This window comes from Stenella coeruleoalba (assembly GCF_951394435.1).
Source record: "Stenella coeruleoalba genome assembly, chromosome: 5".
NCBI classification, from domain to species: domain Eukaryota; kingdom Metazoa; phylum Chordata; class Mammalia; order Artiodactyla; family Delphinidae; genus Stenella; species Stenella coeruleoalba.
In genome coordinates, this window is record NC_137150.1 from 46435719 (window position 1) to 46448082 (window position 12364).

At 36.8% G+C, this 12364-nt stretch overlaps 1 protein-coding gene across 1 annotated transcript in view; it reads right to left on the bottom strand.

Moving 5' to 3' along the window:
• Positions 1-4923: 4923 nt before the first annotated feature.
• WDR49 (WD repeat domain 49) overlaps positions 4924-12364 on the bottom strand; it is a 133533-nt gene continuing 126092 nt past the window's right edge. The window contains 1 exon segment of the mRNA XM_079921400.1: positions 4924-5078. Within this exon segment, the coding sequence (XP_079777526.1) occupies positions 4948-5078 (131 nt within the window). The 3' untranslated portion in view covers positions 4924-4947.

Consider the following 12364-nt stretch of genomic DNA (forward strand, 5'->3'; position numbering starts at 1 on the left):
AAAAATTCATTAAAAAAAAAACTTTTGCAAGGACCCTGTTAACCTCTTTCAGTGTCCTAACAGGGCTATAGCTCAGGCCACAGAAGGCTGATGATAGTCATAGGCCATAATCTCTTAATTTACTAAAATTCTTAATTTTCCATCTAGGTATCTCTAAATGTTTTCTAAATCTTGGGTTATATTCTAGTATTACTTACTCTAACATAAGCAAACTCTATTCCAGCTTCAACTTAACGCTGTTGGAGATAACTTTCCAAACACAGAATTATACAACACGAGAACATTATCCTTCCTCCTGTTCTACTCGGCAATTCATAAATAAGTCTGAATGCCTAAGACTATCATTCAATCAACGCTCTTCTACCCATGCAGTGACACCAGCAAATATCCATCACAAGTACCCCTGGCTTCCAAATTATTATGTCTGTACATTACTCAGATCATAATGTGACTTACTCAGGGAAAGGCCATTACTTTTCCTTCCAATGACAGAGACAGACACTCTGTCTTAGTAAGATCACTTAATGAAGTTGTTCGGTAAGAACCTCACGTTACAGCAGTTCCAGCAGAATGTATACTTTCCCGTCTCTTGGGTAGTAAAAAGCAATGGCCATGAATTTCTCCTCCCTGGTTTAAGCTCTTTAAACTGACAGTAAAGATACCATGATTGTCCATAAAATATTGCTGCAAACCTTTTAAATATTTTCACAAATCTGTTTTCTCTATAACTCTATTTGCTCCTAGATCATCAAGAAAAAAAAAACATTCATTAGTGAGAGCCAAAGCATCCTGCTATAAATTTGAGCACCATCACTACCGCCACTGTAAAAAATACACTTGAATGTGTATAAAAATAATAGCAAGGGGTTGCAGCTTCAATCTCATTATCTTTCTTAGCGTTTTATAGTTTTTTTTAAAGTAAAAATGTATTTAATTCCAAACTAAAAACATATAAGCAAGCGCTCTCATTTGTAAAGGACATAGAAGTTAATTCTTCCATCTGAGTATGGATTAATTTCAGGCATTCTTTCCTTTGTCAGTTTGCTCTATATATTTTGAGTGATAAGAGGAAAATGTTCTGTAAAGAGAACAGGCTAAATTATATTTAGTGTAAGTCTACACAATACAAACAAAGTAGCCTATTGAAAATTATAGCACATGCTATTTTGCCATTTTTCCACTGCAGAAAAATGGCTCTTAAATAATTGAACCTAAATGTTAATTTCAGAAACAGCTTATAAAGTCTTCTGTTCTATTAACATTTGATAGGTGAGACCCTGCTACCTGCCTGGCACAATTAGATGCTGTAAGACATAAAAGAGTTAAGACAGAATAACTAAATGTCTTTTTATTTTTTCCTTTTGTGAGTGTTTTTGTTCCACATTATTAGAAACAGTAACATTAAAAGAGACTTTCATACTCTTAAAAGTTCTATTCTCATTAAATATAGAGAATAGACAGCTCTATTAATGAGCTGTCTGACACAGCTCCTCTTAATTCCTTTTGCAAAGCAGGCCCTGAAGTTAACTAAGGATGAATTAGGGTCACACGCAGCATAGTGCTATGCACATGTAGTAGGCCACAGAGAGAAGTTCTGTCTACATGAACCAAGCTATTTCAGAACAATCACTTCAAACAGAGTTGTCTCCAGGGCTAAAAAAATATAAAATAGGTCTAGTAAAAGAATTTCCAAATTATAACAGAAAAACTAGAGGGCTCATTCAATCTTTACTTTAAAACCACTGCATTTTATGTGCCTTCACTCCAGAAAGCTGATGGCAGGAGAAGTGTATTCTATTTATATGTGTATTCTTGGTGTCTAAAACAGTCCCTTGCATATGCCTTCAATAACTGGTGGGAGAGATGGATGGATGGATGCAGAAAAGGGCCTTCACGAAGTATTTGGTAACCATATTACATCTCTTTAACATCTTAATATTCCTTTAAATTTCTGGAAATAAGGCTCAAATTTCACTCCACTGTACTGTCACCAATCTGTGATTCATAGATCATATGCTCTAAGTTTGAAATGATGTATTGTCCAGCCAAACCTGCCAACTAATCCAAGAATTCTCTTCAATATCCCTGTGAGAGTTATTCAGCCTCTGCTTTGACATCTCAAGGAACCCTTTGGATTAAGGCAAAATTTTTCATTTTTTAAAAATAATTTACTTTAAATACCTTAAAGTTACAGAAGAGTTGCTGATATAATACAAAGAACTACCATCTCCGTCTCTCCTTCTCTCTGTTTCTTCAGTTGTTAACATTTCACCACATATGTGTGCTCTATCTATATACCTATCTCTCTTTCCCTCCCTCTCTCTCTTTTTCCTTTCATATATATATATATATATATATATATATAGTGTGTGTGTGTGTGTAGATAAATATATGTGGTGTGTTTGTTGTATACATAAATATATATAAACATTATAATTAGTATTTTTTGAATCATTTGAGAGCAAGATGCAATCACAATTTTCAATCACTCCTAAACATTTCATTCTATCTATCTATCTATCTATCTACCTATCTAAAATCATGAGTTCACACTGTTATGTGTAATCCCAATCCCAAATCTCAGGGTTGTTTCTAGTGTTCTCCCTTTCAAATTTTATAAATACCTTCTATAACAGTGAGACACTCGGCTCTCATTATCCTCTATATATTTACTAATTTATTCATTTATTTACTCAATATTTATTTGTACAATATGACCAATCTCCCAACTATGCTGGTCATCTCCACTCACCCCTCTGCCTTCCCACCCACTAATTCCCTCTCCCATGAACCCCTCCCATACTCTTGGGTCCAGTAAGCTTATTTCTGCTGGGTCTTCTCTCAGCTCCTCCTATTTCCTTCCCTAGCTGTACAGTGGGCCTGCTGCCAACAATTCTGTACCAAGATGAGAAGTGAAGATGGGAAGGAAAGGGAAAATAAGAAACCTTTTCAAGTTCAACAGGGATTAGGAAGAAATTCTAGAATCTGCCTTCTTAGCATTGTGCCTGTCAGTTCTACTCTCTTTCTTCCCTGCAGCTTTGAAATATTTGAGGATAGTTTGTATCTCTGCAGCTTTGAAATATTTGAGGATAGTTTGTATCTCCCATGAATTCTCTTTCATAAGTCAGACCTCCCCATTTCTTTATTTGTTCCTCTAGAATATGGTTTCCAGGACCATTACTGCTCTGACAACATTCTCCAACATTTGTTGAGATTGATTCTTCCAAATATCTTTCTCCTACATTTTTCCCATATGTGACTGTCATTCAATGAGAAGGAGAAGGATATTCATAGAACTCACAACGTCTGACTCAGGATTCACTTAAATGTAGATGAAATAGGCAACTGTCTTCTGAAAATCTTTCTTCTGCCACCCTCTCTACCAAGCTAAATCATTTGCTCCACCGATGCTGAAAATTCTACAGTTAGAGTTCATTCCACTGACTTTATACTAATAAGAAATGTGTGAACAGAATAGTGAAAGGTGAAAACCATGGCCTTTGGAGTAAAACAGATCTAGGCTCCAATCCCAACTCTGCCATCAATAATTGGGCACTCTCTTAATGTATGCAAATCTCAGATTTCAACCTTAAAATAGATATATCTTATACAATTATTGTGAGGTTTAAATATGATAAACTTTTACAGTAACTGGACAGAGTAGACCATAGACCCTTACATATTGTCAATTTCTTTACTTGTGTGTGTTACTGCAAAATTCTTAAAAAACATATTTTTAAAGGAGTCTTTAAAATACAAAAAAAACTAAAGTTATGTGAATGAATTGATTAATTATTCCTACAGGACACATTAGCTAATGTTTTATAAGAATACTGGTTGCCTAGTTGATAATAATACTGGTTGCCTAGTAGATAATACTCACATAACTAAAGTTATGTGAATGAATTGATTAATTATTCCTACAGGACACATTAGCTAATGTTTTATAAGAATACTGGTTGCCTAGTAGATAATATTTATAAAGAAAAATGGATCAAAAAAGTGATGTGTTTCAGAACGACACAGTCCCTACTTGACCTTACACAGAAAATGAAGCTTTTACACAGCCCCAGTCCCCTATTTTTCCCCCAAGGCTATTCCCTCTTTGGTGTGCCATGCCTCTCAATTTTAGAGTATAGTATAACAAAGTATAGAAGTAGAACATATGCAGTAATTTCTCAAGAAGTACACGGAAGGGGCTTCCCTGGTGGTGCAAGTGGTTGAGGTTCCGCCTGCCGATGCAGGGGACACAGGTTCGTGCCCCGGTCTGGGAAGATCCCACATGCCGCAGAGCGGCTAGGCCCGTGAGCCATGACCTCTGAGCCTGCGCGTCCGGAGCCTGTGCTCCGCAACGGGAGAGGCCACAACAGTGAGAGGCCCGCGTACCACAAAAAAAAAAAAAAAAAAAAAAAAAAGAAGTACACGGAAGGATAAATAAAAGTCATTAAAAATTAATAGTAATAGCTGCTATTGACAAGGTTTAATTGCATTATCAGAATCATTTTTTAAAAACCTAGAAAGTGCATGTAAGTCTGAATGCTTTTCTAAGTCAAGTTTATATAGATATTCACTGTGTCAGTACATATTTAATTTCAATGCAAATTGATTTTACAATGAAAACTGACCAAAAATATTTATCTATAGGAGCAACAAGAAGTGTGACTGGTTAGAACACTTTGTCCTGGAGTTGTACATTTTTTATATAAAAACACTTGAGAATAGATAATACCAATTGCTATTGCCCCCCTCTTTAGTCATATTTTTCTATTTAAAATGCAGAGAAAGTGAAAGGTGATGGATAAAAGCAGCACTAAAACATTGTTTCAAAATGAAGCTTCCTGAAGTTCAAATATAAAGTAAAAGAAAGGAACAATATTTTTGATTCCATTTTTTTTGCATTTTATATACATACTTTATGTGACCATGAAATATTTATTTTTCTTTCAATTATAATGGCTTCTTATTCCTTTTAATCTTTACGTCACTACTTGTGTCTTGACATAATTGCCTGGCTCTTCGTTCACGATCCAGAATTTCTTTGGGGAATAGGCTTTTCTCATCAAATACTGCTTTCAGTGCTACAAAATGATGAAGAAAATGACATATAAATTATACTTGGCAAAAGATCCAATTAAATGAAATAGTGGGGAGAAATGTTCAAATTTCACTTCTCAAAATGTGGATGTTCTTAAAACCAAGAGTGCTCTGGGAAAATTTCCTCTTAAGCTTCTGCTCTTCCTTTTAGTTCAATTTAAATTTAAAAGTTAAATTTTAACAGAGTTTGTCCTAGTAATGTATTTATAACATGATAGAGATCTACCATTTCACAAGAGAAGTCTAAAGAAGTTTGTGTTTTCCATTTTTGTTTTTTAATCTACCTAACAGCTCTCAAGGACTCATAATAAGCAAAGAACAAATTATTCTGAAATAAGACAATTAAAAGCATCAAAACACAGTTTGACTGTCTGCATGACTAAACAAGTACATCTGCAATCACATCCTTATAAGATAGTTTGACCTGCAGGGATCTGTGGCTTCAGAAGAAAAAGAGACAAATTATCCCCATGAATGGTTATATGTGCATCAGTGAGAAGTGGAATGAAACTGTGCCATGCATTCAAAAAAATAATTTTGGCCTTTTGCTAAATTTTGTCATTTCAACAAATGTTTATTGAAAATATATTACGTACTGTGCTCAGGCATAATGGGACACAAATATGACTAAGTCACAGGCTTCCTTCCAACTGGTAGAAGGTGGGAGCAGTAGCCTAATAACCAAAATGTCATCTATAATATGATACCATTCTAAGAGAATATGAGCAATGTAAATTATGTGGTTAAACATATAAAGAGCTTATAACAATACGCAGAGATCAGAGAAAGAGCTTGAAGAATCAGATGCTATTTGAGATAGATCTTGAAGCCCAGAGAGGATTTTCACTGATAATGAGGACTATGGAGATGAGGAAGGGTTTGCAAGGGGGAAAAGAAATGTCAACTAGAAGGAACAAAGTAAATACAAGTATGGAGAAACAGAGCTACTCTTCAGGTAACTCTGAGTAATTCAGCACAATTTAACACAAAGGAGAGGAAAGTAGAATGAGATTGGAGCTGGACTGAGGGGCACTTTAAATACCAAGCCAAGAATTATGAAACAAAGAAACTACATGAACATTGAATAACCTCACAGTGTAGAGGCATCTTTATATATTTGGATTAAAAAACAACAACAACAACAAAACTCTCCACTTCTCGTACAAACATAACTATAAAAGTCAATATCTTGCCCCCTTTGCTCTTGGATATTATACAAGAAAAACCAAGAAAATGAGGGGAAGTAACTCTGAGAATAAATTCCACGTTCAGCAAAACCCAAAGGTAGATGTAACCTGCAGCCTACATAACATGAAGAAGGGTAGCCAAACAGCTGAGCTTGGGCAGAAGTTACACAAGATGAATCAATCCGCATGGAGAGTATAAAAAGGCCAGCAGCAGCTGCAGCATTTCAGAAAGTGCTGGCAAAGAGATGCTCACTAAAGATGAGGGGCTCACCCTGCGGTCCAAATGCTGTAACTTTCTTTTCTATCTATGGATGCTACACGGGGTGAAGAAGGCTGGGAGCAAAAGCTCTCCCCAACCTCATTTGGTTCAGCGAAACATATGAGGCAGGACTATATAAAGAAGCACACCCACGAGCCATCTTCTGCTAAAAGCAGTCCGCCTCTGTAGGTTGTAAAACTTGAAGGCCACACTGATCCCATGTCCCAGGCTCTCACCCAGGGACCTGCTACAAATTTCAAGTCTAAGAAAACTAAACTCATTAAAGATAATTGATTAAAAGCGTAAATTTTAAAAACTGGCATAGCATAGACATAAATGTGTTACAAGCAAAATTTAAAACTAAACAAAATGAATTTTAAAAAGAGCAGCAAAACTAATCAATACATAGATCGCCACCAGGAACGTGTTGCCATTGGACAAATACTGTTACTAAGCATTTTGCCACAAATTAAATTTGAAAATTTGAAAACGCTCCTGTCTCTATGAAAGAAGATCACAGAGCAGAAGTCCCTTCATCTCAGGGATGAGATGAAGACACAACGGGAAGTGATGAAATGTCAGCTGGCAGAACTCAGGAAAAGAAATATCACAAGTGAGAACAGACTGCATGGTAACACAATGGGAAGCGTAGAGTGTATGAGTAAGAAAAACAAATAAGATGAAAATTAAAAACAGAACAAATTAGAAGGAAATGATAGATATTGGGGAAAAAAAGACCCAACAAATACAGAAATGGGCTGAGTCCTTAAGAAAGAAAAATTAAGAAAAATTATAAAGTGCCATGTAATAAAACTTTCCTCAAATAAGAGACAACCTGACATATATAAAAAGGACATACTGTTAATTACCTCTTTAATGGACCTATCTTTAATGGAGTCACATTATACGATGCTGTGGGGTTAGGAATTTGGGGAAACACAGTTCAGCCCATAGCATATATTTTGGAACTTTTAAATGACCAGTGAAGCTGCAGGAGCTTCAGCCGTGCTTCTGCATTTTTGGTAACTCAGTTCCAAACACAATCACAGTTTTATTAATGTGTCTTCACTTTTCCAAAATCCTGATCCTTTTATTTCTTGGTAAATTTGGTATTTCTTGGTATAATTTATGTCTTGTATAGCTTAGAGATAGCCAATCTTTGTTACTGGCCTGAGACAATTTTTAAAAATTGTGGCAAAGATGGAGTTTGGCAATATCTCTAGTGGAAAGAAGGAGTTGGAGGCAAAAAAGATATAAATAAAAGACCTAACTTTTCTTGCTCTGGGGAAAAAAAAAGGACATAACTTGTGCCAGGAATAACAGAAGAGTCAAAAACAAGGCATATCCCACTAAAGTTACTAGACTTTAAAGATAAGGGCAGAATCATTTGGCAGCCAAGCAAAATGATCAAGCCACTCAAAAGAAGAGAAATAGGGCTTCCCTGGTGGCGCAGTGATTGAGAGTCCGCCTGCCGATGCAGGGGACACGGGTTCGTGCCCCGGTCCGGGCAGATCCCACATGCCGCGGAGCGGCTGGGCCCGTGAGCCATGGCCGCTGAGCCTGCGCGTCTGGAGCCTGTGCTCCGCAACGGAAGAGGCCACAGCAGTGAGAGGCCCGTGTACCGAAAAAAAAAAAAAAAAAAGTAAAAAAGAAGAGAAATATATGTATTGCATTTGATATCTTCATAGCAATGATCAATACCAGTAGACAGTAAAGAGAGCAACTCCCACAAGATAAGTAAGGAAAGAACATGTGAGGTACAAATACTATAAACATCCAAACTGTCCATCAAATCTGAAAACTTCCAATAGTTTCAACGTGCAGGGAGTTCATGGACTATTGTTCCCAAGAGTCCTTTTTGAGGAAATTACTACAACATAAACTGAGAAATGACTGAGGAAAAGATTTGGTGGTGAGCACCAAATATATTTTAACGTAGAAGTGAGATTAAAACAACATAAAGTTTAGGATGACAAATTAGAAGGCAAATGCCACATGCCTGACAACGTAGAAATGATACAATTAACAAAAATTGGGAAAGTAAGAAAGAAGTTTCATTCATGATAGATCAGTAACAGCTGAGAGACAAAGGACTTAAACCAACAAGTCAAGTAATAGCCATATAAGCAAATTTAACAAAACAGAAGCAGAAAGAAAAATCATATTATTGAACAAAATTGTGTGGTGGAAGAGGGGGAGGGGAATGAAGAAACATGTTCATTTATCATCAGTCAGCATGGATTTAATTGTTACTGCCCTAGAAAGATAAAGGGTGACAACAATTATAATTATATGACTCTATAAGTATAAAGGTACTACCAGAACAAACATATAACACCCACCCACCCACCCCCCTCAAATAAAACAAAGAAAAAGATTACAGGTCCAGTGAAAACTTCAAAAAATATATACACAGTAAATAGCAGAAAAGAGTATGAGAAATACAAAACCAAACTGTCTAATAAACAACAAATTTAAATGTGCTCAATTTCATGATTTTAAAAAATTGATTTTTTAGTTGGATCAAAGGCAAAAACCCAATTCACGTCTAAAATAAAATGATTCCAAAAATTTGAAATAAAAGGATGGGAAAAGTATACCAGGCAAATCAAAATCAAAAGAAAGTGGGGATCAAAATCTAAAATCATAGATGCATGAAGAAACCCTCAAAGGATACACAGACACTTGCAGTAGTGGTTGCCAGAAATAGGTGATAGTGGGAACTGGACAGATCAGCATCATGGAACGGAGGTAGACTTCTCACTGAATAATTTTTTATATGTTCTAATATTTGATCAGTGTGAATATATGTTGTTTTTCATATAAGAAAGTATATGAAAAACAGCATATTCTGTTTTTTAATAAGACAAAAATGCAACCTGGACCTACCTCATAAGCAAAGTTACAAATGAAAACCCTTTCCACTGGCCTAATACCAGTGGTACAAGATAGTGTGGATTTCTGCACATTAGTTGATTCTGTCCTCTGTTGTCTGAAGGTAAGCACGTCAGAATCACAAGGCATTCTGAATGCCTCAGAGCTCTTCTGAGGTCCACTGTGAAAGACAAAATGTTACTTCTGAAATAAACCCTAGCTGCTTTACTGAGATTTGTCTCTCAACTAGACAAGGAATTTTCATTGTAATTGACTGGGTTTCAGGACAATTAAACCAATAACTAACCGATAGGCCTTTGCAAGTTCTTTGACAGGGATAATCTTTCTGGGATAATTTATTTTTCTGAGTTAAAAAACAAGTGATAAAAAATTCATATGCAATTCATATGCAAGGGTAGATACCTGTTTCCTGGGCCCAAAGCTTACAATTTGGGGAGCTTTGTTTAAGAAAATGAACATAAAATTAAAATACAAAATTATTCATAAAAGTGGTTACGTACTTAGAATGAGAAAATAGATCTCAACAAATTACTGGAGTTTTGTAGAGCTGAATCCTTGTCTTCTCAGATCTCTTTCAGGAAAGTCACCTGAAATGCTTACCTGGAAATGATTCCTACTTGCAACCTGGCTTCCTCTCTTCACCCAGAACACCCTAAAACTCCCAGCAACTCCTAATACTCACAAGGGACTTTGTAGATAAGGCTCATAAAACAACCTACATTAGCTTCACTAGCAATCTCCTTTATGTGGCGAAAGCCTTGTCATTAACCTAACACCTTCTAAATGAATAATGGTCATCGATTCCTCTCACTGTTCAGAGTAACAGCATTTGCTGGGTTAATGGCATAATGGTTGCATATAAGTGAGTCTGCCATGGATTTTGATACATGTAAGAAACCATTAACCATTTATTGAACCTGTTTAAGATTATAAAAGCATGTCTTTAACCTTGCTGTGATGACTTGTTTTCTTGATGAACATGGCAAGGCTCTTCCCAGTTATTCAATCAAACACTAATCTAAGTGTTGCTCTGAAGAAATTTTGCCTATATAGTTAAAGTCCCCAATCAATGGATTTTAAGTAAGGAGATTATCCTGGATAATTTGGGAGAGCCGGACTTAAATCAGTTGGAAGGCCTTAGAAGCAGGACTGAGGCTTCCCTAAGACAGAAAAGAAATGCCAACACTGGACAAAACTTCTGCCTGTGCCCATGGAGTTCAGTCCTCTTCCTTTCACTGCCTGTGGACAACAGCTTTAGCCTGTGCCCAGTCTGCGCTGATCTTCCCTCCTGGCGCAGCTCTACTCCTTTTGGACTTGCTCCACCAGCCCTCACAATACCATAAGGCAATTCCTTGCCATAAATTTCAATACATGGTCCTGCTCGTTCTGTTTCCCTGCACCCTGACTGATACACTTGCCATAAAGTGCATTGTTTAACGCAGAATCATCGTGAAGGGCGAAGCATTCTTATTGAGACAAATAGACTGGTTTGTCAAGGTTCCTGCGGTTTGTGACTGGAGTCTGTCGGACACTCCTTGAAAAGAAAATTTACGTTTATTCAAATATACAGCTTATCTTAAAGCACCTTCAAGTTCCCACACAGGTGTTATGTGGGACCTCAAGCCTTAAACTTCTTGCCTTATGGGTCCAACAACTTACTTAGAATCTTGGTGAGTAGTTCACTCAGAAGGGTTAGTAACAGCCAGTGTATTTGGACTCATTGCGTCCAAATGGACCCATCTTTAAACCTTCTAAAGGCTTCCTTCTCACTTAAAAGAAACCCAAGTTTCTTGCCCAGGCTACCTCATCCCACATGAACTGATCCCTAATTCTTCCACCCTCATCTTGGGCTCTCTGTGAGCATCTCTCACACTCTACCCTGGCAACGCTGACTTTTCTGTCCCTGGAATAGCTTTTCTGTCCCTCAGTAGCTTTACACTTCTGCTCCCATCCTTGGAATGTTCTGTGCCCATTTGTTTGTGGAACTGCCTCCTCTTATCTTTCAGGATTCAGCCCAACAATCAGAGAGAACTTCACTGATGCCCCTCCTTAGTCACGTTCCATCACATTGTTTTGCTTTATTTTCCTCATACCTTTTATCAATATCACTATCCAAACGTATCTTCTTCTGTTCAGTTATTTATTTATTGTCTATCATGACCCTAGGTGATAAATTCAATGAGAGCAAAGACCTTGTTTGTCTTTATACCCCATATACCCTTAGCACCCAGCATTGTGTCTGGTATTTACAATAGAAGATGGTCACAAAAATGTATTTGTTGAATAAATGAGCAAATGAATGAAGATACCTCCAGGCTTGTAAAGGATCCCTCTTCACACTTTGGAATTCCTGCCTTCCAGAGACCCGAGGGCCTCTATTATGGTAGTAGAAGGCTGGTCCTCTGTGTCATTTATCTATATATCCATCCACTTACCGCAACCCCTGCTCTTAAAAATTAACATCAAGTGTTATTGGTAACCATTTATGTTCCCTATTTCCTACTTGGGAAAAGATGACGTTATACATTAATCACTTCATTTTATAGTTGGCTGCCCAACAAGGCTTGTTATAATGATAACCAAAAGTGTTTTAAAAGCGATGAAAATGAAAGATGTGGTAGCCATGAAGCATTCAAACATTTTCACTAAAATAAAATGATTCAGTGATTTTCATAAAGCAAAGTTAATCTTTATCATCTGATCCCTCCCTTGCCCCATAATTGGAGACTAACTATATATCAGATGAACAACAGTGGCAAACCTCACAAAGGCACCCTGGCAATGACCAGCTGTTGTTAGTTTATGAACATACGGTATTCTGAAAACTTTCTCTTCAATTCACATCCTCCATCCTATTCTAAGTCCTCCAGGTAAGTGCTTCTCAAACTTTAATGTGCATAAAAATCACCTAGAAGTCTTGTTAAAATGC